At 46.8% G+C, this 22,701-nt stretch overlaps 1 protein-coding gene across 2 annotated transcripts in view; it reads right to left on the minus strand.

Moving 5' to 3' along the window:
* LOC110507149 (endothelin-converting enzyme-like 1) overlaps positions 1-22,701 on the minus strand; it is a 36,093-nt gene that overhangs the window by 1,752 nt on the left and 11,640 nt on the right. For both annotated transcript variants that reach the window (XM_036965095.2, XM_090223852.1), the window contains exons 7-16: positions 5,045-5,267; positions 3,804-3,902; positions 3,399-3,473; positions 3,210-3,313; positions 2,476-2,534; positions 2,023-2,074; positions 1,068-1,135; positions 588-712; positions 426-491; positions 11-106 (exon numbers count right to left, since the gene is read on the minus strand). In XM_036965095.2, the coding sequence (XP_036820990.1) occupies positions 11-106; positions 426-491; positions 588-712; positions 1,068-1,135; positions 2,023-2,074; positions 2,476-2,534; positions 3,210-3,313; positions 3,399-3,473; positions 3,804-3,902; positions 5,045-5,267 (967 nt within the window). The remainder of the gene's footprint in view (positions 1-10; positions 107-425; positions 492-587; positions 713-1,067; positions 1,136-2,022; positions 2,075-2,475; positions 2,535-3,209; positions 3,314-3,398; positions 3,474-3,803; positions 3,903-5,044; positions 5,268-22,701) is intronic.

The raw sequence follows: 22,701 nt of genomic DNA on the forward strand, positions 1-22,701 counted from the left end.
TAGTTTGTACCTGTGCGAAGGCGATGAAGAGTAATTGTTCATGTGTGTATTTGAGTCCAGGGAGAGGTCTTTCTGGACCATGTTCTCTGATCCACTTCTGATATGCCTGGAGAGAGTGAAACAGAAATGGATAGAGAGAGAGAGAGATGAGATTTGAGTTCTGGGTTTACAGACAGCTTGTCATTAGTCCATAGAGACAGTGACTGAGGGCTCTATTCAATGTGATAGAAACTTAAAGATAATTTCCGATTGAGCCAACATAGTGTTTACCATGAATGCATTCTCCTCTAAAGCAGGAACATTTATTTTAAATGTCAAAGATGCGTTAAAGCTGAACTTCCGTAATGCAGATTGAATAGATCCCTGACAGAGAGTAATCAGTCATGATTGACAGCTAGCACAGTCTATTGGAAGAGTTCACTCACAAAATAAGACAGTTTAAGGCCTCCCATGTCTGCTATATTCTCCCCCAGAGTCAGACGGCCATTCACCTGCAGACACACAGGGGAAATATACCATTACAACTCCCATTACAGGTGTGTGTGAGTGTCCAGTAAGCAGTACAACAAGGTATGCTATGCACCCACTTTCTGGTTATAGACGGTGAAGTTGTCGTAGAGTTTGACGATGCACTCTGCTTTCTTCTGAAACTTCTTGTATGACTCCTCCGTCCACCACTGCTTCAGGTTGCCGTGGCGATCATACTGTCCCCCTAAGAGTAAGATGACATCACTTAGCATGGGGGTCACTATTTGGCCACGCTGCAAGGTACAGTTGGCTATAGCCTTTTACTATGTCTGAAGTAATTTGACTGATTTCATTGGTTGGGATAGGGGGAGGCGGAACTTCCGTACCTTGCAGCATGGCCTGATAGTGACAACCCACTTAGATGGGGGGCAAGAGGCTTAAGTTAGGATGACCAATGTGGACAAAGACATGAACCCCTTATTCAGAACTGATATTATCCTGACATTACAGTTTTACTACTGTTAGGCTACAACTGTTCATACCCTATTGGATTTGAGGGTTTTCTAGGACACATTTAAGACAAGGGGAAGTTCTCTCACCCCAGTCATCATATCCATGTGTCAGCTCATGACCGATGATGGCTCCTATTCCTCCATAGTTCAGAGATCTAGAGGGGGATAGGGGAGGGATGAGTTACTAATCACTTAACATTTGAGGACATCAACATAATGTATATTTATAATAACACAGTATAACACAAACTGATAAACTTCTGTTCAGCCTGCAGTTCTAACCCCCGTCCTGAAGGGGACAGTAGAGTATTACATACATCATAATCTGACCTGTTGACATCATATCTAACTGTTATTAATAACTGAAGAGCGTGAGAGTCCTGGCCACCTCTCCTTGACCCGGGTGGGTGAGGAGTGTTTAGTGTAGTCTGGTAGACCATGCAGATGGAGACTGATACGATGCAGGGACGGCCAGAGGCTCGGGGCTATCCACATGGCTAAGTCTGAAAATGACTTTCTGACAGGATGTCGATACCCTGCTGAGAGTTGCCCTCCAAACCTGAATAAAATAACTGTCTGAGTGAGGCTTCATTACCTGGGGCCTGATAGCAGCGCTGGGCTAGCCTCAGTCTATATGGCAGGTTAGGGATACTGTAGTAATAACTGCAGGGAACGGGACCACGCACATCTATCATATTCCATTCATCAGTATGCATGGGTGGATGCAGCGGTCGTTTATGTGGAGTGGTGGTGATCACTTCTAATGGAATAAGTATGTGAATAAATAATACCGTGCTGTGAGAGTTGAGGGTTGCAGTATAACTGTGACCATTAACGGAAAGCGGAATGGTTTGGAGGTAGAATACGAGGGGTAATGTAGGAGGAAAGCATTGGTAATGCTGTAGAAGGGTTGTCCTGGAGTGCTACAGTACAGCGGGTGCAGGCTTTCGTTCCAGTCTAGTAGGCCATTAACTAACTCACTTGATACAACTAATCAGTGTCTTAATTAGCAGTTGATTAAAATATTCAGAGTTGTACTCACTGTGGAAAGTCGGGGTCGTACAGCGTGGGCTGAAGGATTCCAGCGGGAAATACTACAAATAAAGAAAGAGGTGATAGCAGAAGATAAAGAGAGGGGTAGGGAGGCAGTGATGCAGTATAAGAGGAGTAGATAGAGGTATGGTAACCATTAGCTCTTGTGGCTGATGGCTGTGTTTGTCTGGCCCTCTCTGTCCTCTGCTGCCTGCTCTGTAACTCACCATTGATTTTTCTGTGAAGTAAATCCTCGAGGCAGATACAGACACCACTAGAGGCCAAGACTGAGGGGAGATGACAGTGTGTGTGGGGGGCTGGTGTAAGTAAGTGAATGCAGAATAAGTGTGTTAGGGCATGTGGGTGCCTCATCACATGGATTGACCAGAAAGAAGAAGAGGGAGTGTGTTATCTTGTATACACTAAGAGCGTTGATGTGCTATGGGATCACACACTGACTCACCCATTTGGTTCTTGTTTGGGAGATGGTAGGCATTGAGGGCCTGAGGGGGAAGGAGCCACCTGAGAGGGAAACAAAGTCAATCAGAGATGTATTAATCCTACATTCACTAAACATCTTCAAACAACAAGAGACACAAAGACACTTAAGTGTCACAGGCAATTTGTTTCAAAACGTTTGAGTTTTTTTTAAGGTGAAAATATTCTATAATTAGTCCAATATTGATCATTCCTGTCTGCATAAGAAAACACTCTCTTCGTCATAATCTTTAAATCCAGGCGCATCGATTTGAGGACATTTCCCAAATTAATAACTTTGAAATTCAGAGATGCCCTTGTTCTGGTTGGAAAGACGGATGGCCCTACAGACAGCGGAGAGATGGGCAGACGGGTGGAGGGATGAGGACATGTTTTCTCTGCAGAGGGAGAGATTAATGATGAAAGGAGTATATTTGTGATAGAGGAAGTCATGATTTGGCAGTACTGGGTGGAGGGCTTCAGCTTGTTCGGACACAAGCTCAGATTTGAGTTCCGTCCTAGGAGCACATTTTAAGCTACACAAAAGACGAGCTTATGGTTTCTTCAATTTGTAGGTACATCACTTGTATAATCTTCACTTCAATTACTCTTGTCATAAAATGTAAGGTTGTGTGTCAAGAGGTGCATAGAACTTTGAATCTGTGTGTAGTTGTGTTATTGTGAGACTGAACATCTGGAGCAGTTGAAAGCATCACTTACGCGGTCTTGTCCACCTGCTTGTGGATCTTCTTGACAGACATCTTGATGTTAAAATTAATACTGTTGAGGATGTTTTTGAAATAGGTATTTTCATCCACATCAAACTGGAGAACAAATAACAGAGATGGAGAGAGTCAATGAGAGCGAGAGAAAGAGAGCGAGTACGTCTGTGAGTAAAAGTGGTCTCACCCCATACTCCTGGTCTATGAGCTCTGGTTTGAGTAGGAAGTCTGGATAGCCTGTCATCACCATCATATGCTGCAGCTGAGAGAGGGAAGGGAGGAAAGGGTCAGAGAAAAGAGGGGACGAGAGACTGAAAGAGACTTTGCACATATTGAGCCGACATATCCTTCATAGACCACACGCACACGACCAGCTAATCAAGCAGACTGTTATAATGGGATTACACTGGAGCACTTTTGTTTCAGCAAGTGCTCTAAAAGGATTAAGACTTTACATTCTGAACGTATCAGACAACATACTGAGATGGGGATTTAATAAACCAGTATTAAACTGATCCAGAATAAGACAACCCCTGCTTTCATCCTACGTTGCACTACAGTAGGCCTATTTGAGATAGTGTGGTATCCTGACCTTGGCCCTGGCTGCCTCCTTGGTCACCTCATCCATCCAGTCCAGCTCTTGCAGCCGGAGGTTCAGTGAGTGCTTTATGTCCTCTACCAGCTCCTGTACCTGAAGGAAGAGAACAGGGGTTAGAGGTCAGTTGTTTTTAAGGATTCTATTGGGAATGGGCCAGAGAGATAGCTGTATCAGGTAAGCCCAAAGTCAGATGGACCCTTCTTCCTATTCCCAGGGACTTTTCATAGATCTGAAACTGAAAGGATGGGTTAGCTGTAATATGAAGGAAATTCCTACATACAATGGCTAGGGTTTGGGGGTTGAGGCTATGTTGGCATTGAACACAAGTGAGGGAAAGAGGGGGGAGAAAGGAAGGGGGGAGTGAGAGATGATGAAGAGCTTAAATAAAGATAAGGGTCAGAGGGGTTAGGAATGCCATTGGAAACCACGTCCCCTAGAATGAACAAGCTACTATATACAAGCAGACTAGGATAGAGAGGGATATGGTGTGATGATGGAAGGCTTAGGGTGGGATGGAGATAGAGGCATTTTCAGTTCTACTTCATATAGAATCACCAGGCCATTACAAAAAGAAAGAAAGAGGGACAGAGACAGAAGCTGCCCTGCCTTGAGGCAGTGGTGGAAAAAGTACCCATTTATCATACTTGAGTGAAAGTTGATACCTTAATAGAAAATGACTCAAGTGAAAGTCACCCAGTAAAATACTACTTGAGTAAAAGTCTAAAATAATTTGGTTTTAAATGTACTTAAGTATCAAAAGTACATGTAATTGCTAAATACTTATTTTTTACCTTTATATTATATAATATAAAAGTCTAAAAGTATAAATCATTTCAAATTCCTTATATTAAGCAAACCCAGGCATCACTATTTTTTAAATGTAATTATTATTTTTATGGATTGCTAGCTGCACACTCATAATTTACAAACAAAGCATTTGTGTATAGTGAGTCTGCCAGATCAGATGCAGTAGGGATAACCAGGGATGTTCTCCTGATAAGTGTGAATCAGACTATTTTCCTGTCCTGCTAAGCATTCAAAATGTAATGACTACTTTTTGGGTGTTGGAAAATGTATAGAGTAAAAAGTACATTATTTTCTTAAGAATGTAGTAAAGTAAAAAATGTCTAAAATAGAAAAAGTAAAAAGTGCAGATACCCCAAATACTACTTAATAAGTACTTTACACCACTGCTGTGAGGAGAGAGTGAGAGACAGAGAGAGAAGCTGCCCCACCTTGGCCCTGCTGTGAGAGGAGAAGTGCTGTTGGACGAAGAGTGCTCCCAGGGCCATGCCGAAGTGTTTGTTGGCCTGGGTGAAACACAGCCTCCCCAGCTCCAGTTGACGCTCCGTACCGTCAATCTCCCGGGAAAACTCATGGATGGTGCTCCGGAACGCCGTGGACAGGTGTTCACTGAGAGCTGCTACAATCCGCCACAGCATGTAGTTATGGAGAACCCTGGCAAGAGAGATCGAGAGAGGAGGGGGGAACGATGACTTTTTCAGTTTTTAACAAGGCTTTATTGTATAATTAAGGAGTGCCCCTTCAAAGATTCAATGTGGAATCTTCCGGAAAAAGATGAATGCAAAAAATATAGGAGAAGGGTAAAGACAGAAAAGGTGGGCAAAGAGAGAGGGGGAGTACAGCAAAGGAGATACAAGCAGGTTAGAGGAGAGAGACAGAGTATGGGCGGGGGGAAGAGAGGAGATACAAGCAGGTTAGAGGAGAGACACAGAGTATGGGCGGGGGGGAAGAGAGGAGTGATGGATAGAAAATGAAGAGAAAGGAGATACAAGCAGGTTAGAGGAGAGAGACAGAGTATGGGCGGGGGGAAGAGAGGAGATACAAGCAGGTTAGAGGAGAGACACAGAGTATGGGCGGGGGGGGGAGAGAGGAGTGATGGATAGAAAATGAAGAGAAAGGAGATACAAGCAGGTTAGAGGAGAGAGACAGAGTATGGGTGGGGGGAAGAGAGGAGTGATGATAGAAAATTAAGAGAAAGGAGATACAAGCAGGTTAGAGGAGAGAGACAGAGTATGGGCGGGGGGAAGAGAGGAGATACAAGCAGGTTAGAGGAGAGAGAGTATGGGCGGGGGGAAGAGAGGAGAGATGGATAGAAAATGAAGAGAAAGGAGATACAAGCAGGTTAGAGGAGAGAGACAGAGTATGGGCGGGGGGGGAAGAGAGGAGTGATGGATAGAAAATGAAGAGAAAGGAGATACAAGCAGGTTAGAGGAGAGAGACAGAGTATGGGTGGGGGGAAGAGAGGAGTGATGGATAGAAAATGAAGAGAAAGGAGATACAAGCAGGTTAGAGGAGAGTGACAGAGTATGGGCGGGGGGAAGAGAGGAGAGATGGATAGAAAATGAAGAGAAAGGAGATACAAGCAGGTTAGAGGAGAGACACAGAGTATGGGCGGGGGGAAGAGAGGAGAGATGGATAGAAAATGAAGAGAAAGGAGATACAAGCAGGTTAGAGGAGAGAGACAGAGTGGGCGGGGGGAAGAGAGGAGATACAAGCAGGTTAGAGGAGAGAGACAGAGTATGGGCGGGGGGAAGAGAGGAGTGATGGATAGAAAATGAAGAGAAAGGAGATACAAGCAGGTTAGAGGAGAGTGACAGAGTATGGGTGGGGGGAAGAGAGGAGATACAAGCAGGTTAGAGGAGAGAGACAGAGTATGGGTGGGGGGAAGAGAGGAGTGATGGATAGAAAATGAAGAGAAAGGAGATACAAGCAGGTTAGAGGAGAGAGACAGAGTATGGGCGGGGGGGGGGAAGAGAGGAGTGATGGATAGAAAATGAAGAGAAAGGAGATACAAGCAGGTTAGAGGAGAGAGACAGAGTATGGGTGGGGGGAAGAGAGGAGTGATGGATAGAAAATGAAGAGAAAGGAGATACAAGCAGGTTAGAGGAGAGTGACAGAGTATGGGCGGGGGGAAGAGAGGAGAGATGGATAGAAAATGAAGAGAAAGGAGATACAAGCAGGTTAGAGGAGAGACACAGAGTATGGGCGGGGGGAAGAGAGGAGAGATGGATAGAAAATGAAGAGAAAGGAGATACAAGCAGGTTAGAGGAGAGAGACAGAGTGGGCGGGGGGAAGAGAGGAGATACAAGCAGGTTAGAGGAGAGAGACAGAGTATGGGCGGGGGGAAGAGAGGAGTGATGGATAGAAAATGAAGAGAAAGGAGATACAAGCAGGTTAGAGGAGAGTGACAGAGTATGGGTGGGGGGAAGAGAGGAGATACAAGCAGGTTAGAGGAGAGAGACAGAGTATGGGTGGGGGGAAGAGAGGAGTGATGGATAGAAAATGAAGAGAAAGGAGATACAAGCAGGTTAGAGGAGAGAGACAGAGTATGGGCGGGGGGAAGAGAGGAGAGATGGATAGAAAATGAAGAGAAAGGAGATACAAGCAGGTTAGAGGAGAGTGACAGAGTATGGGCGGGGGGAAGAGAGGAGATACAAGCAGGTTAGAGGAGAGACACAGAGTATGGGCGGGGGGAAGAGAGGAGTGATGGATAGAAAATGAAGAGAAAGGAGATACAAGCAGGTTAGAGGAGAGAGACACAGTATGGGTGGGGGGAAGAGAGGAGTGATGGATAGAAAATGAAGAGAAAGGAGATACAAGCAGGTTAGAGGAGAGAGACAGAGTATGGGCGGGGGGAAGAGAGGAGAGATGGATAGAAAATGAAGAGAAAGGAGATACAAGCAGGTTAGAGGAGAGACACAGAGTATGGGCGGGGGGAAGAGAGGAGAGATGGATAGAAAAGGAAGAGAAAGGAGATACAAGCAGGTTAGAGGAGAGAGACAGAGTATGGGCGGGGGGGGAAGAGAGGAGTGATGGATAGAAAATGAAGAGAAAGGAGATACAAGCAGGTTAGAGGAGAGAGACAGAGTATGGGTGGGGGGAAGAGAGGAGTGATGGATAGAAAATGAAGAGAAAGGAGATACAAGCAGGTTAGAGGAGAGAGACAGAGTATGGGCGGGGGGAAGAGAGGAGATACAAGCAGGTTAGAGGAGAGAGACAGAGTATGGGCAGGGGGAAGAGAGGAGTGATGGATAGAAAATGAAGAGAAAGGAGATACAAGCAGGTTAGAGGAGAGTGACAGAGTATGGGCGGGGGGAAGAGAGGAGAGATGGATAGAAAATGAAGAGAAAGGAGATACAAGCAGGTTAGAGGAGAGAGACAGAGTATGGGCGGGGGGGGAAGAGAGGAGTGATGGATAGAAAATGAAGAGAAAGGAGATACAAGCAGGTTAGAGGAGAGAGACAGAGTATGGGTGGGGGGGGGAAGAGAGGAGTGATGGATAGAAAATGAAGAGAAAGGAGATACAAGCAGGTTAGAGGAGAGAGACAGAGTATGGGTGGGGGGAAGAGAGGAGTGATGGATAGAAAATGAAGAGAAAGGAGATACAAGCAGGTTAGAGGAGAGTGACAGAGTATGGGCGGGGGGAAGAGAGGAGAGATGGATAGAAAATGAAGAGAAAGGAGATACAAGCAGGTTAGAGGAGAGACACAGAGTATGGGCGGGGGGAAGAGAGGAGAGATGGATAGAAAATGAAGAGAAAGGAGATACAAGCAGGTTAGAGGAGAGAGACAGAGTGGGCGGGGGGAAGAGAGGAGATACAAGCAGGTTAGAGGAGAGAGACAGAGTATGGGCGGGGGGAAGAGAGGAGTGATGGATAGAAAATGAAGAGAAAGGAGATACAAGCAGGTTAGAGGAGAGTGACAGAGTATGGGTGGGGGGAAGAGAGGAGATACAAGCAGGTTAGAGGAGAGAGACAGAGTATGGGTGGGGGGAAGAGAGGAGTGATGGATAGAAAATGAAGAGAAAGGAGATACAAGCAGGTTAGAGGAGAGAGACAGAGTATGGGCGGGGGGAAGAGAGGAGAGATGGATAGAAAATGAAGAGAAAGGAGATACAAGCAGGTTAGAGGAGAGTGACAGAGTATGGGCGGGGGGAAGAGAGGAGATACAAGCAGGTTAGAGGAGAGACACAGAGTATGGGCGGGGGGAAGAGAGGAGTGATGGATAGAAAATGAAGAGAAAGGAGATACAAGCAGGTTAGAGGAGAGAGACACAGTATGGGTGGGGGGAAGAGAGGAGTGATGGATAGAAAATGAAGAGAAAGGAGATACAAGCAGGTTAGAGGAGAGAGACAGAGTATGGGCGGGGGGAAGAGAGGAGAGATGGATAGAAAATGAAGAGAAAGGAGATACAAGCAGGTTAGAGGAGAGACACAGAGTATGGGCGGGGGGAAGAGAGGAGAGATGGATAGAAAAGGAAGAGAAAGGAGATACAAGCAGGTTAGAGGAGAGAGACAGAGTATGGGCGGGGGGGGAAGAGAGGAGTGATGGATAGAAAATGAAGAGAAAGGAGATACAAGCAGGTTAGAGGAGAGAGACAGAGTATGGGTGGGGGGAAGAGAGGAGTGATGGATAGAAAATGAAGAGAAAGGAGATACAAGCAGGTTAGAGGAGAGAGACAGAGTATGGGCGGGGGGAAGAGAGGAGATACAAGCAGGTTAGAGGAGAGAGACAGAGTATGGGCAGGGGGAAGAGAGGAGTGATGGATAGAAAATGAAGAGAAAGGAGATACAAGCAGGTTAGAGGAGAGTGACAGAGTATGGGCGGGGGGAAGAGAGGAGAGATGGATAGAAAATGAAGAGAAAGGAGATACAAGCAGGTTAGAGGAGAGAGACAGAGTATGGGCGGGGGGGGAAGAGAGGAGTGATGGATAGAAAATGAAGAGAAAGGAGATACAAGCAGGTTAGAGGAGAGAGAGAGAGTGGGCGGGGGGAAGAGATGAGATACAAGCAGGTTAGAGGAGAGAGACAGAGTATGGGCGGGGGGGGAAGAGAGGAGTGATGGATAGAAAATGAAGAGAAAGGAGATACAAGCAGGTTAGAGGAGAGAGACAGAGTATGGGCGGGGGGGGAAGAGAGGAGTGATGGATAGAAAATGAAGAGAAAGGAGATACAAGCAGGTTAGAGGAGAGAGAGAGAGTGGGCGGGGGGAAGAGAGGAGATACAAGCAGGTTAGAGGAGAGAGACAGAGTATGGGCAGGGGGAAGAGAGGAGTGATGGATAGAAAATGAAGAGAAAGGAGATACAAGCAGGTTAGAGGAGAGTGACAGAGTATGGGCGGGGGGAAGAGAGGAGAGATGGATAGAAAATGAAGAGAAAGGAGATACAAGCAGGTTAGAGGAGAGAGACAGAGTATGGGCGGGGGGGGAAGAGAGGAGTGATGGATAGAAAATGAAGAGAAAGGAGATACAAGCAGGTTAGAGGAGAGAGACAGAGTATGGGTGGGGGGAAGAGAGGAGTGATGGATAGAAAATGAAGAGAAAGGAGATACAAGCAGGTTAGAGGAGAGTGACAGAGTATGGGCGGGGGGAAGAGAGGAGATACAAGCAGGTTAGAGGAGAGACACAGAGTATGGGCGGGGGGAAGAGAGGAGTGATGGATAGAAAATGAAGAGAAAGGAGATACAAGCAGGTTAGAGGAGAGAGACAGAGTATGGGTGGGGGGAAGAGAGGAGTGATGGATAGAAAATGAAGAGAAAGGAGATACAAGCAGGTTAGAGGAGAGAGACAGAGTATGGGTGGGGGGAAGAGAGGAGATACAAGCAGGTTAGAGGAGAGAGACAGAGTATGGGCGGGGGGGGAAGAGAGGAGTGATGGATAGAAAATGAAGAGAAAGGAGATACAAGCAGGTTAGAGGAGAGAGACAGAGTATGGGTGGGGGGAAGAGAGGAGATACAAGCAGGTTAGAGGAGAGAGACAGAGTATGGGCGGGGGGAAGAGAGGAGATACAAGCAGGTTAGAGGAGAGAGACAGAGTATGGGTGGGGGGAAGAGAGGAGTGATGGATAGAAAATGAAGAGAAAGGAGATACAAGCAGGTTAGAGGAGAGAGACAGAGTATGGGCGGGGGGAACAGATGAGTGATGGATAGAAAATGAAGAGAAAGGAGATACAAGCAGGTTAGAGGAGAGAGACAGAGTATGGGCGGGGGGAAGAGAGGAGAGATGGATAGAAAATGAAGAGAAAGGAGATACAAGCAGGTTAGAGGAGAGAGAGAGAGAGAGTGGGCGGGGGGAAGAGAGGAGATACAAGCAGGTTAGAGGAGAGAGACAGAGTATGGGTGGGGGGAAGAGATGAGTGATGGATAGAAAATGAAGAGAAAGGAGATACAAGCAGGTTAGAGGAGAGAGACAGAGTATGGGCGGGGGGAAGAGAGGAGAGATGGATAGAAAATGAAGAGAAAGGAGATACAAGCAGGTTAGAGGAGAGAGACAGAGTATGGGTGGGGGGAAGAGAGGAGTGATGGATAGAAAATGAAGAGAAAGGAGATACAAGCAGGTTAGAGGAGAGAGACAGAGTATGGGTGGGGGGAAGAGAGGAGTGATGGATAGAAAATGAAGAGAAAGGAGATACAAGCAGGTTAGAGGAGAGTGACAGAGTATGGGCGGGGGGAAGAGAGGAGATACAAGCAGGTTAGAGGAGAGACACAGAGTATGGGCGGGGGGAAGAGAGGAGTGATGGATAGAAAATGAAGAGAAAGGAGATACAAGCAGGTTAGAGGAGAGAGACAGAGTATGGGTGGGGGGAAGAGAGGAGTGATGGATAGAAAATGAAGAGAAAGGAGATACAAGCAGGTTAGAGGAGAGAGACAGAGTATGGGTGGGGGGAAGAGAGGAGATACAAGCAGGTTAGAGGAGAGAGACAGAGTATGGGCGGGGGGGGAAGAGAGGAGTGATGGATAGAAAATGAAGAGAAAGGAGATACAAGCAGGTTAGAGGAGAGAGACAGAGTATGGGTGGGGGGAAGAGAGGAGATACAAGCATGTTAGAGGAGAGAGACAGAGTATGGGCGGGGGGAAGAGAGGAGATACAAGCAGGTTAGAGGAGAGAGACAGAGTATGGGTGGGGGGAAGAGAGGAGTGATGGATAGAAAATGAAGAGAAAGGAGATACAAGCAGGTTAGAGGAGAGAGACAGAGTATGGGCGGGGGGAACAGATGAGTGATGGATAGAAAATGAAGAGAAAGGAGATACAAGCAGGTTAGAGGAGAGAGACAGAGTATGGGCGGGGGGAAGAGAGGAGAGATGGATAGAAAATGAAGAGAAAGGAGATACAAGCAGGTTAGAGGAGAGAGAGAGAGAGAGTGGGCGGGGGGAAGAGAGGAGATACAAGCAGGTTAGAGGAGAGAGACAGAGTATGGGTGGGGGGAAGAGATGAGTGATGGATAGAAAATGAAGAGAAAGGAGATACAAGCAGGTTAGAGGAGAGAGACAGAGTATGGGCGGGGGGAAGAGAGGAGAGATGGATAGAAAATGAAGAGAAAGGAGATACAAGCAGGTTAGAGGAGAGAGACAGAGTATGGGTGGGGGGAAGAGAGGAGTGATGGATAGAAAATGAAGAGAAAGGAGATACAAGCAGGTTAGAGGAGAGAGACAGAGTATGGGCGGGGGGAAGAGAGGAGAGATGGATAGAAAATGAAGAGAAAGGAGATACAAGCAGGTTAGAGGAGAGAGACAGAGTATGGGCGGGGGGAAGAGAGGAGAGATGGATAGAAAGGGGGGCATAAAGGAAGGGTCCAAGAGTGACTCAGACGAGTAGAAGTAAAAAATATATTTCAGTCATGTATTCAAACAGTATTTTCCCTTCACAGTAATGTAAAGTTGTGCTTAATGAGTTGAGGGGTCCCACAGAGTGAACATATCCATTCTGCCCTCAGGACAAGTGGCCATGTCTCCAACTGCGAGACTCCGTTCCACGTTGTTTTCTGTTTTTATTTTTGATGCGTGCACTGCATATTAAATCAAAGCATTCCAAGTGTCTCGCCAACAAAGCACTTCTGAAGTGAAATTAATTGAGAAGAGGGGAAGTTCAAGAGAAAGAGAGAAAGGAGGAAGACTGAGACAATGTCTGTTCTTTTATACCTCTAATAATCAGTACAGATCAATGTGTTGTTGTTGCAGCTTCGAATGGTTTTGTGTTTGAGTTTGTTTACTCTGTTGAATAAAACACCTGTTTTATTCATTTGTTGTAGATGTGTGTGAAAATCTAATCCCATATGGAGTTGTTGTGTGAGGTGGTAGGTAGCTTTAGGAGACCTGGGAGATTAGACAGAAATGAAAAGGCTTTAGTTAAATGTATTCTAATGATAAAACAATAGCCCTGAATCATCATGGGATGGGAATAAAAAAACACTAGAAGACTGGATTGTAATGCTCATTGTTAAGATAAAATACATTGTCCCTCCAGAATACTTGCAGATATTACCCTCTGTAATAATGGTCCTACAGCTCCTACCCACAGTCTAAACACACACACACACTCTTCCCCTTGAGACGAGCGTGAGTGATAGTGACAGATGGATGAGCAGAGAGGAAGGTGGGAATAAGAGGGAGAGGAGGAGAGGTTGTAAAGAGACACTGGTGTTGTCATTACTGTTTCAGCCTCATTGGACACCAGCTCATCTGGTTAATGGGATTGGATGCAGTTGTCTGGGTCTTGTCAATAGAACCCAGCAACATGGGCCTTACACACACTGCCAGAGGGAGGGTGGGGGAGAAAGAGGGAGTGAGGGTGGGTGGGGGAGAAGTAGGGTGGGGGAGAATGAGGGTGGGTGGGTGGGTGGGGGAGAAGGAGGGAGGGTGTGTGGGGAGGGGGAGAAGGAGGGAGGGAGAAGGAGGGAGGGTGGGTGAGGGAGAAGGAGGGAGGGTGGGTGGGTGGGTGGGTGGGTGGGGGAGAAGGAGGGAGGGAGGGTGTGTGGAGGAGGGGGAGAAGGAGGGATGGTGGGTGGGTGGGGGAGAAGGAGGGAGGGTGGGTGGGGGAGAAGGAGGGAGGGAGGGAGGGAGGGAGGGAGGGAGGGTGGGGGAGAAGGAGGGAGGGTGGGTGAGGGGAGAGGGTCGGGGGGGCTGGGTGGGATGAAGTGGGGAAAGAGATGGGACGGCACAGGGTTTGCAAACAATTAGAGAAATTAATTGAGGGTGACAGAAAGATGAGACCCACACAAAGGTCTTGTAAAAAGTGTGTGTAGTTTTTCTTCTCCCTCTGACTATGACACACAGGGGCCAGAGCTCCACATAAATCTTGACTGTCTGAATGACAGGAGGGGGACACAGGAGGGGAACACAAGAGGGGCACACGTACTGTTCTGGAACACAGTAGATGTGTGTTTTTGTTTCTTTCTCTGTCTGACACCATTTTGCCTCTCAGCAGGTAGAGAAGCTCAGTGAGTGCCCACTGCGAGAACAGACTGACTGACACCCTTTTGCCTATAAGCAGGTACAGAAACTCAGTGAGTGCCCACTGTGAGAACAGACTTTGTGTGTATCTATGAGTGAGTGTATATTTTACTTATTTATTTTATTTATTTAACCATTATTTAACTAGGCAAGTCAGTTAAGAACAAATTCTTATTTACAATGACAGACTACTAAAAGGCAAAAGGCTGGGACAGGGGTTTAAAAATAATAATACAAAATATTTATACACTACCGTTCAAAAGATTGGGGTCACATTTTTTTGTCCATTAAAATAACATTGAATTTAACCAGGTAGGCTAGTTGAGAACAAGTTCTCATTTGCAACTGTGACCTGGCCAAGATAAAGCAAAGCAGTGTGACACAGACAACAACACAGAGTTACACATGGATTAAACAATAAACAAGCCAATGACACAGTAGAAAAAAGAAAGTCTATATACAGTGTGTGTAAAAGGCATGAGGAGGTAGGCAATAAATAGGCCATAGGAGTGAATAATTACAATTTAGCAGATTAACACTGGAGTGATAAATGATGTGATGTGCAAGAACAGTATGAGGATGAGGTAGGTAGATTGGGAGGGCTATTTACAGATGGACTATGTACAGCTGCAGTGATCGGTTAGCTGCTCAGATAGTTGATGTTTAAAGTTGGTGAGGGAAATAAAAGTCTACAACTTCAGTGATTTTTGCAATTCGTTCCAGTCACTGGCAGCAGAGAACTGGAAGGAAAGGTGGCAAAACGAGGTGTTGGCTTTGGGGATGATGAGTGAGATATACCTGCTGGAACGTGTGCTACGGGTGGGTGTTGTTATCGTGACCAGTGAACTGAGATAAGTCTGGCGACGAATATGCAGCGAGGGCCAGCCGACTAGAGCATACAGGTCACAGCGGTGGGTGTTTTAAGGGGATTTGGTAACAAAACGGATGGCACTGTGATAGACTGCATCCAGTTTGCTGAGTAGAGTATTGGAAGGTATTTTGTAGATGACATCGCCGAAGTCGAGGATCGGTAGGATAGTCAGTTTTACTAGGGTAAGTTTGGCAGCATGAGTGAAGGAGGCTTTGTTGCGAAATAGGAAGCAGATTCTTGATTTGATTTTGGATTGGAGATGTTTAATATGAGTCTGGAAGGAGAGTTTACAGTCTAGCCAGACACCTAGGTACTTATAGTTGTCTACACTTTTCTAGGTCAGAACCGTCCAGGGTAGTGATGCTAGTCGGGCGGGCGGGTGCGGGCAGCGAACGGTTGAAAAGCATGCATTTGATTTTACTAGCGTTTAAGAGCAGTTGAAGGCCACGGAAGGAGTGTTTTATCGCATTGAAGCTCGTTTGGAGGTTAGTTAACACAATGTCCAAGGAAGGGCCAGAAGAATACAGAATGGTGTCGTCTGCGTAGAGGTGGATCAGGTAATCGCCCGCAGCAAGAGCGATATCATTGATATATACAGAGAAAAGAGTCAGCCCGATAATTGAACCCTGTGGTACCCCCATAGAGACTGCCAGTGGTCCGGACAACAGGCCCTCCGATTTGACACACTGAACTCCATCTGCAAAGTAGTTGGTGAACCAGGCGAGGCAGTCATTAGAAAAACCAAGGCTATAGAGTCTGCCGATAAGAATACGGTGATTGACAGTCGAAAGCCTTGGCCAGGTCGATGAAATCAGTACTGTCTTTTATCGATGGCGGTTATGATATCGTTTAGTATCTTGAGCGTGGCTGAGGTGCACCCGTGACTGGCTCGGAAACCGGATTGCACAGCGGAGAAGGTACGGTGGGATTTATTAACTTGGCTTTCGAAGACTTTAGATAGGCAGGGCAGGATGGACATAGGTCTGTAACAGTTTGGGTCTAGGGTGTCACCCCCTTTGAAGAGGAGGATGACCGCGGCAGCTTTCCAATCTTTAGGGATCTCGGACGATACGAAAGAGAGGTTGAACAAGCTGGTAATAGGGGTTGCAACAATGGCGGCAGATAGTTTTAGAAAGAGAGTGTCCAGATTGTCTAGCCCAGCTGATTTGTACGGGTCCAGGTTTTGCAGCTCTTTCAGAACATCTGCTGTCTGGATTTGGGTGAAGGAAAAGCTGGGGAGGCTTGGGCGGGTAGCTGCGTGGGGGGGGCGGAGCTGTTGGCCGGGGTGGAGCTGTTGGCCGGGGTAGGAGTAGCCAGGAGGAAGGCATGGCCTGCTGTTGAGAAATTTGATTATCATGGATTTATCAGTGGTGACCGTGTTACCTAGCCTCAGTGCAGTGGGCAGCTGGGAGGAGGTGCTCTTGTTCTCCATGGACTTTACAGTGTCCCAAAACTTTTTGGAGTTAGAGCTACAGGATGCAAATTTCTGCTTGGAAAAGCTAGTCTTTGCTTTCCTCACTGACTGCGTGTATTGGTTCCTGACTTCCATGAACAGTTGCACATCGCGGGGACTATTCAATGCTATTGCAGTCCGCCACAGGATGTTTTTGTGCTGGTCTAGGGCAGTCAGGTCTGGAGTGAACCAAGGGCATGCTTATCTAAGATGGTGAGGAAATTACTTTTAAAGAATGACCAGGCATCCTCGACTGACGGAATGAGGTCAATATCCTTTCAGAATACCCGGGCCAGGTCGATTAGAAAGGCCTGGTCGCAGAAGTGTTTTGACCCCGGACCCATAGCGGAGACAGCCAATGAGGCAGTGATCGCTGTGATCCTGATTGAAAACAGCAGAGGTATATTTGGAGGGCAAGTTGGTCAGGATAATGTCTATGAGGGTGCCTATGTTTACGGATTTAGGGTTGTACCTGGTGGGTTCCTTGATGATTTGTGTGAGATTGAGGGCATCTAGCTTAAATTGTAGGACTGCCGGGGTGTTAAGCATATCCCAGTTTAGGTCACCTAACAGAATGAACTCTGAAGCTAGATGGGGGGCGATCAATTCACAAATGGTGTCCAGGGCACAGCTGGGAGCGGAGGGGGGTCGATAGCAGGTGGCAACAGTGAGAGACTTATTTCTGGAGAGGTTCATTTTTAAAATGAGAAGTTCAAACTGTTTGGGTATAGACCTGGAACGCATGACAGAACTTTGCAGGCTCTCTCTGCAGTAGATTGCAACTCCTCCCCCTTTGGCAGTTCTATCTTGACGGAAAATGTTGTAGTTGGGTATGGAAATCTCAGAATTGTTGGAGGCCTTCCTAAGCCAGGATTCAGACACGGCAAGGACGTCAGGGTTGATGGAGTATGCTAAAGCAGTGAGTAAAACAAACTTAGGGAGGAGGCTTTTGATGTTGACATGCATGAAACCAAGGCTTTTTCGATCACAGAAGTCAACAAACGAGGGTGCCTGGGGACACGCAGGGACTCGGTTTACCTCCACATCACTCGAGGAACAGAGGAGGAGTAGGATGAGAGTACGGCTAAAGGCTATCAAAACTGGCCGCCTAGAGCGTTGGGGACAATAGATTCAGGGCATAATGTGGTAGAATAGATTCAGGGCATAATGTGCAGATGGGTATGGTGGGGTGCGGGTACAGCAGAGGTAAGCCCAGGCAGTGAGTGATGATAAGAGAGGTTGTATCTCTGGATAAGCTGGTTGTAATGGGTGAGGTCACCGCATGTGTGGGAGGTGGGACAAAGGAGGTATCAAAGGTATAATGAGTGGAACTAGGGGCTCCATTGTAAACTAACCTAAACTACAGTATACAAGGCATATTGACATATGAGAGAGACATACAGCGAGGCATAAAGTAATCACAGGTGTTTATTTGGAGAGATAGCTAAGACAACAACGGGTGAGACAACAACAGCTAATCAGCTTAAACAACAACAGGTAAAATAGCGATGAATGGGCAGAGAGGGTCAGTTAACTACACACAGGGCCTGAGTTCGTGGCTGGGGTCGACAGATAAACAAAAAAATAAACAGAATGGAGTACCGTGATTAATGGACAGTCCAGCAGGCATCAGCTATGTAGCCAAGTGATCATAGGGTCCAGTGAACAGCAATAGATGGAACAGGGAAGCCGCGGGGTAGTTGTTACTACGCTAGCACGCGGAAGACACAGCGTTTAAAGTTAGTAACCTGGGGCTAGTAGAAGCGTCTGCTCCGACGTCCGAAGGAGACTGGTTGAAGGCACAGCGGATGGAGTATTTGTTGGCAGACCAGTCGTTGTGGTGTGGAGGTGCGCCGTGTTGACTAAGGATCCAAGCCAGATGGCGAAAGAGGTATTGTAGTTGTAGTAATTTAGTTTTCTAGCCGGGAGATGCGCCTGGCTTACGGCTAACTGGTGCTAGCTTCGGGGCAGGGGCATTGGCCACTATAGCCACTCGGTAGCAGCGGTGATCCGGTGCCAAGGTCCAGAGCTTACGGCAAGGATCCGGTGGAGTAGTGTGTTCTAGCCGTGTTTGAGTGGAGTCCGGGTGAACAACTGAGTAGGTCGGGAGGTGGGCCTCAGGGATAGCTTCGGTACTGGGTAACTCGGTGGGTGCTAGCTAGCTGTGAAGATCAGGAGTAATGGTCCAGGGATTACGGCAGGAATCCGGTGTTGTAGTGGAGAGACAGTCTGTTACTGGTAGGCTGGCGAGCATTATCCAGGCAAAAAAAAGGGTCTGGTATCTGTGCAGAAGGTAAAGGCCGCTAGCAGTGGCTAACAATGACTAAATAGCTTGTAGCTAATTAGCTTCTGATGGCTAGGTGGTTCTTGCTATAAGGTCTAAAAATTTAAAATAATATCTGTTCCGTATCACATTGGGTGAGGCAGGTTACCTGAAAGTATAATTGAACTAAAATGGAGAAGATTGAAATTGAAATTGAAATATACACAAAAAAGACGAAAAATACAAAAGTACACGAGAGGACGAACAAAACACGTCTGCACTACTACGCCATCTTGGAAATCTGACATTGTAGACATTGTTAATGTTGTGAATGACTATGGTAGCTGAAAGTGGCTGATTTTTTTATGGAATATCTACATAGGCGTACAGAGGCCCATTATCAGAAACCATCACTCCTGTGTTCCAATGGCACGTTGTGTTAGCTGATCCAAGTTTATCATTTTAAAAGGCTAATTGATCATTACAAAACCCTTTTGCAATTATGTTAGCACAGCTGAAAACTGGCCTTCTTTAGACTAGTTGAGTATCTGGAGATTAGCATTTGTGGGTTCGTTTACAGGCTCAAAATGGCCAGAAGCAAAAAACTTTCTTCTGAAACTCATCAGTCTATTCTTGTTCTGAGAAATGATGGTTATTCCATGCGAGAAATTGCCAAGAAACGGAAGATATCGTACAACGCTGTGTACTACTCCCTTCACAGAACAGCGCAAACTGGCCCTACCCAGAATATAAAGATGAGTGTGAGGCCCCGGTGTACAACTGAGCAAGAGGACAAATACATTAGAGTGCCTAGTTTGAGAAACAGACGCCTCACAAGTCCTCAACTGGCAGCTTCATTAAATAGTACCCGCAAAACACCAGTCGTAACGTCAACAGTGAAGAGGCGACTCCGGGATGCTGGCCTTCTAGGCAGAGGTCCTCTGTCCAGTGTCTGCATTCTTTTTGCCCATCTTTTATTTTTATTGGCCAGTCTGAGATGTGGCTTTTTCTTTGTAACTCTGCCTAGAAGGCCAGCATCCCGGAGTCATCTCTTCACCCAGGGATGTGTGTGCTTTGTGGACCTTTAACAGAATGTGACTGGCCGAACGGGTGTTGTATGTGGAGGATGAGGGCTGCAGTAAATATCACAGATAGAGGGGAATGAGGCCTAAGAGGGTTTTTTAAATAAGCATTAACCAGGGCGTCAGGTATACAGGTATGCAACAGGTATACAGAGATTACCAGTTTACAGAGGAGTATAGAGTGCAGTGATGTGTCCTATAAGGAGCATTGGTGGCAAATCTGATGGCCAAATGGTAAAGAACATCTAGCCGCCCGAGAGCACCCTTACCTGCCAATCTATAAATTACATCTCCATAATCTAGCATGGGTAGGATGGTCATCTGAATCAGGGTTAGTTTGGCAGCTGGGGTGAAAGAGGAGCGATTACGATAGAGGAAACCAAGTCTAGATTTAACTTTAGCCTGCAGCTTTGATATGTTATGAGAGAATGACAGTGTACCGTCTAGCCATACTCCCAAGTACTTGTATGAGGTAACTACCTCAAGCTCTAAACCCTCAGAGGTAGAGAAAGCTTGTTGGACACTAAGAAAGCTTTGTTGTAGAGCGTTTAACACAAAATCCGGGGAGTGGCCAGCTGAGTATAAGACTGTATCACCTGCATATAAATGGATGTGAGAGCTTCCTACTGCCTTAGCTATGTTGTTGATGTAAATTGAGAAGAGCATGAGGCCTAGGATGGAGCCTTGGGGTACTCCCTTGGTGACAGGCTGTGGCTGAGACAGCAGATGTTCTGACTTTATACATGTGTGTGTCTGCCCGCCCACTCTCTCCAGGCAGTTTGTGGTGGTGTGTTAGTGGCAGTAACCCATGGGGAGGCCCCACCCCAGCGTGTTTAGAGTCCAGATGAAGGCATGTTTCTGGGCTGCATTATTGACCTCCCAGGGCCTCAGCTCTTCTGCTCCATAAAGCAGGCAGACATATGGTTGGCCTTTGTCAAACCCCTCTGTCACTGCCTCACCCCCTGTTGGGCCCAAATGGGACTGTTTGTGTCCCAAATAGGTGTATGTGTCCCTCTGTCTGTGTGTGTGTGTGTGTGTCCCTCTGTCTGTGTGTGTGTGTGTGTGTGTGTGTTTATATCGATGGGATTGCTCTCATGTAGGTGTGAATGTTCGGTTGTGTGTGTGTGTTGTGGGGGTTGGGGGGGGGGGGGATCCCATACTGAGAAGCACAGGGGCATTTCACGTCAGTTATGCAAATGAACAAGTGGTGCACAGTGGGTGGCGGTAGGAACAGAGTCTGCCACACCCAGTGGTGTGTGTGTGTTGTGTGTGTGTGAGGGAGGGAGGGAGGGAGGGAGAGCGGAAACAGCGACCCTAACCTTTGATTAAACACAGATAATGGACTCAGCAGGAGTGATTCAGAGAGACAGAGAAACAGAGAGAGAGGGGAGAGAGAGAGGTAGGGGAGAGAGAGAGGGAGAGAGAGAACTGAGAACAGCCACAGGATGATAGAGAGAGGTATGAAAGATAAATGATAGATAAATGAGATAGCGATGAGAGAGAAGCAGCAAGAGAGACCGTAGGAAAGATGACGAGGGAAGAGAGATGCAGCAATGGAGGGAAAAACAGAGTGGAGGAGCGAGACTGGAAAAAGAGAGAGAGAGGACAGATTGAAAAAGAACAGACAGTAAAAAGAGGGAAGCCGGAGAAGGAGAAAACAGAGAGAGGAGGGAACATGAAAAGAGGTGTTTATTACTGAAATCACCAGGAGGGAGAGAGAGATGGTGAAAGAAAGAGAAGTAGAGAAAAGAAGGGAAAAACAACAAAAGAAAAGACACAGAAAATCTCCGGAGCCTCCAGGGGATTGGCTGTAATGCTGGTTGTCACCATGGCGATGATAATAAGGGTGATTATAGCAAAGAGCATTATGATAAGATTATTATTACATTATCTGATATTAGATAACATGCCATTTTATGAGAGCACTCACCCCATTGTGTGTCTCTTTTCTCATTTCAAAGAACATCTCACTCAAGAACTGATATATCAGAAAGAAGGAGAAAAGGAGATAAGAGCGGGAGAGCTGGAGGGAGAGAGAAAGGGAGGGAGGGAGGGAGGGAGGGAGAAAGGGAAGGGGTATGAAGGATGAGGGAGGGAGGGAGTTGAGGTGTAGAGTATTGAAAAAGAAGAGAAAAAAGCTAAACAGACAGACATCAATTGAAATGAATTGTAATTATATGAACTGAGAGCCAGTCAGCTACAGACTGGCAGACAGACAGGTGTGAACTGTAGAGTATAACACCAGTCAGTATTGGAGAGCTCCCACTAGCCTCCACAGCCACCTCTGGAGTCTGTCAACAGCTGTCTTTGACAGCACAACACTATGTGTGTGTCGAGGTAGGGGGTCCAGATCGATACTAATCATCCACAGTAGAGTTCACCCACCAGTGATACACTCAAAAACAAATGTATACACACTATGACACTTCAATATGACACAATGTATAGAAACAGCCCACACAAATGAATTTAGCAACTCTTACAAAAATGCTTACACATACTAAACTCAAGCATCTGGATTTTTCATTCAACTCTCTAACCTTTACATTATTCCTCTGTCTCTCATTCACCCTCCTCCCTCCTTTCATTCACCCTCCTCCCTCCTCTCATCCACCCTCCTCCCTCCTCTCATCCACCCTCCTCCCTCCTCTCATTCACCCTCCTCCCTCCTCTCATTCACCCTCCTCTCATCCACCCTCCTCCCTCCTCTCATTCACCCTTGTCCCTCCTCCTCTCATTCACCTTTGTCCTCTCTTTCACCATCCTCCCTCCTCTCATCCAACCTCCTCCCTCCTCTCATCCACCCTCCTCTCATTCACCCTCCTCCCTCCTCTCATTCACCCTCCTCCCTCCTCTCATTCACCCTCCTCCCTCCTCTTATTCACCCTCCTCCCTCCTCTCATTCACCCTCCTCCCTCCTCTCATCCACCCTCCTCCCTCCTCTCATCCACCCTCCTCTCATTCACCCTCCTCC

This window comes from Oncorhynchus mykiss, chromosome 27, assembly GCF_057628025.1.
Source record: "Oncorhynchus mykiss isolate SJ-2025 chromosome 27, ASM5762802v1, whole genome shotgun sequence".
NCBI lineage: Eukaryota > Metazoa > Chordata > Actinopteri > Salmoniformes > Salmonidae > Oncorhynchus > Oncorhynchus mykiss.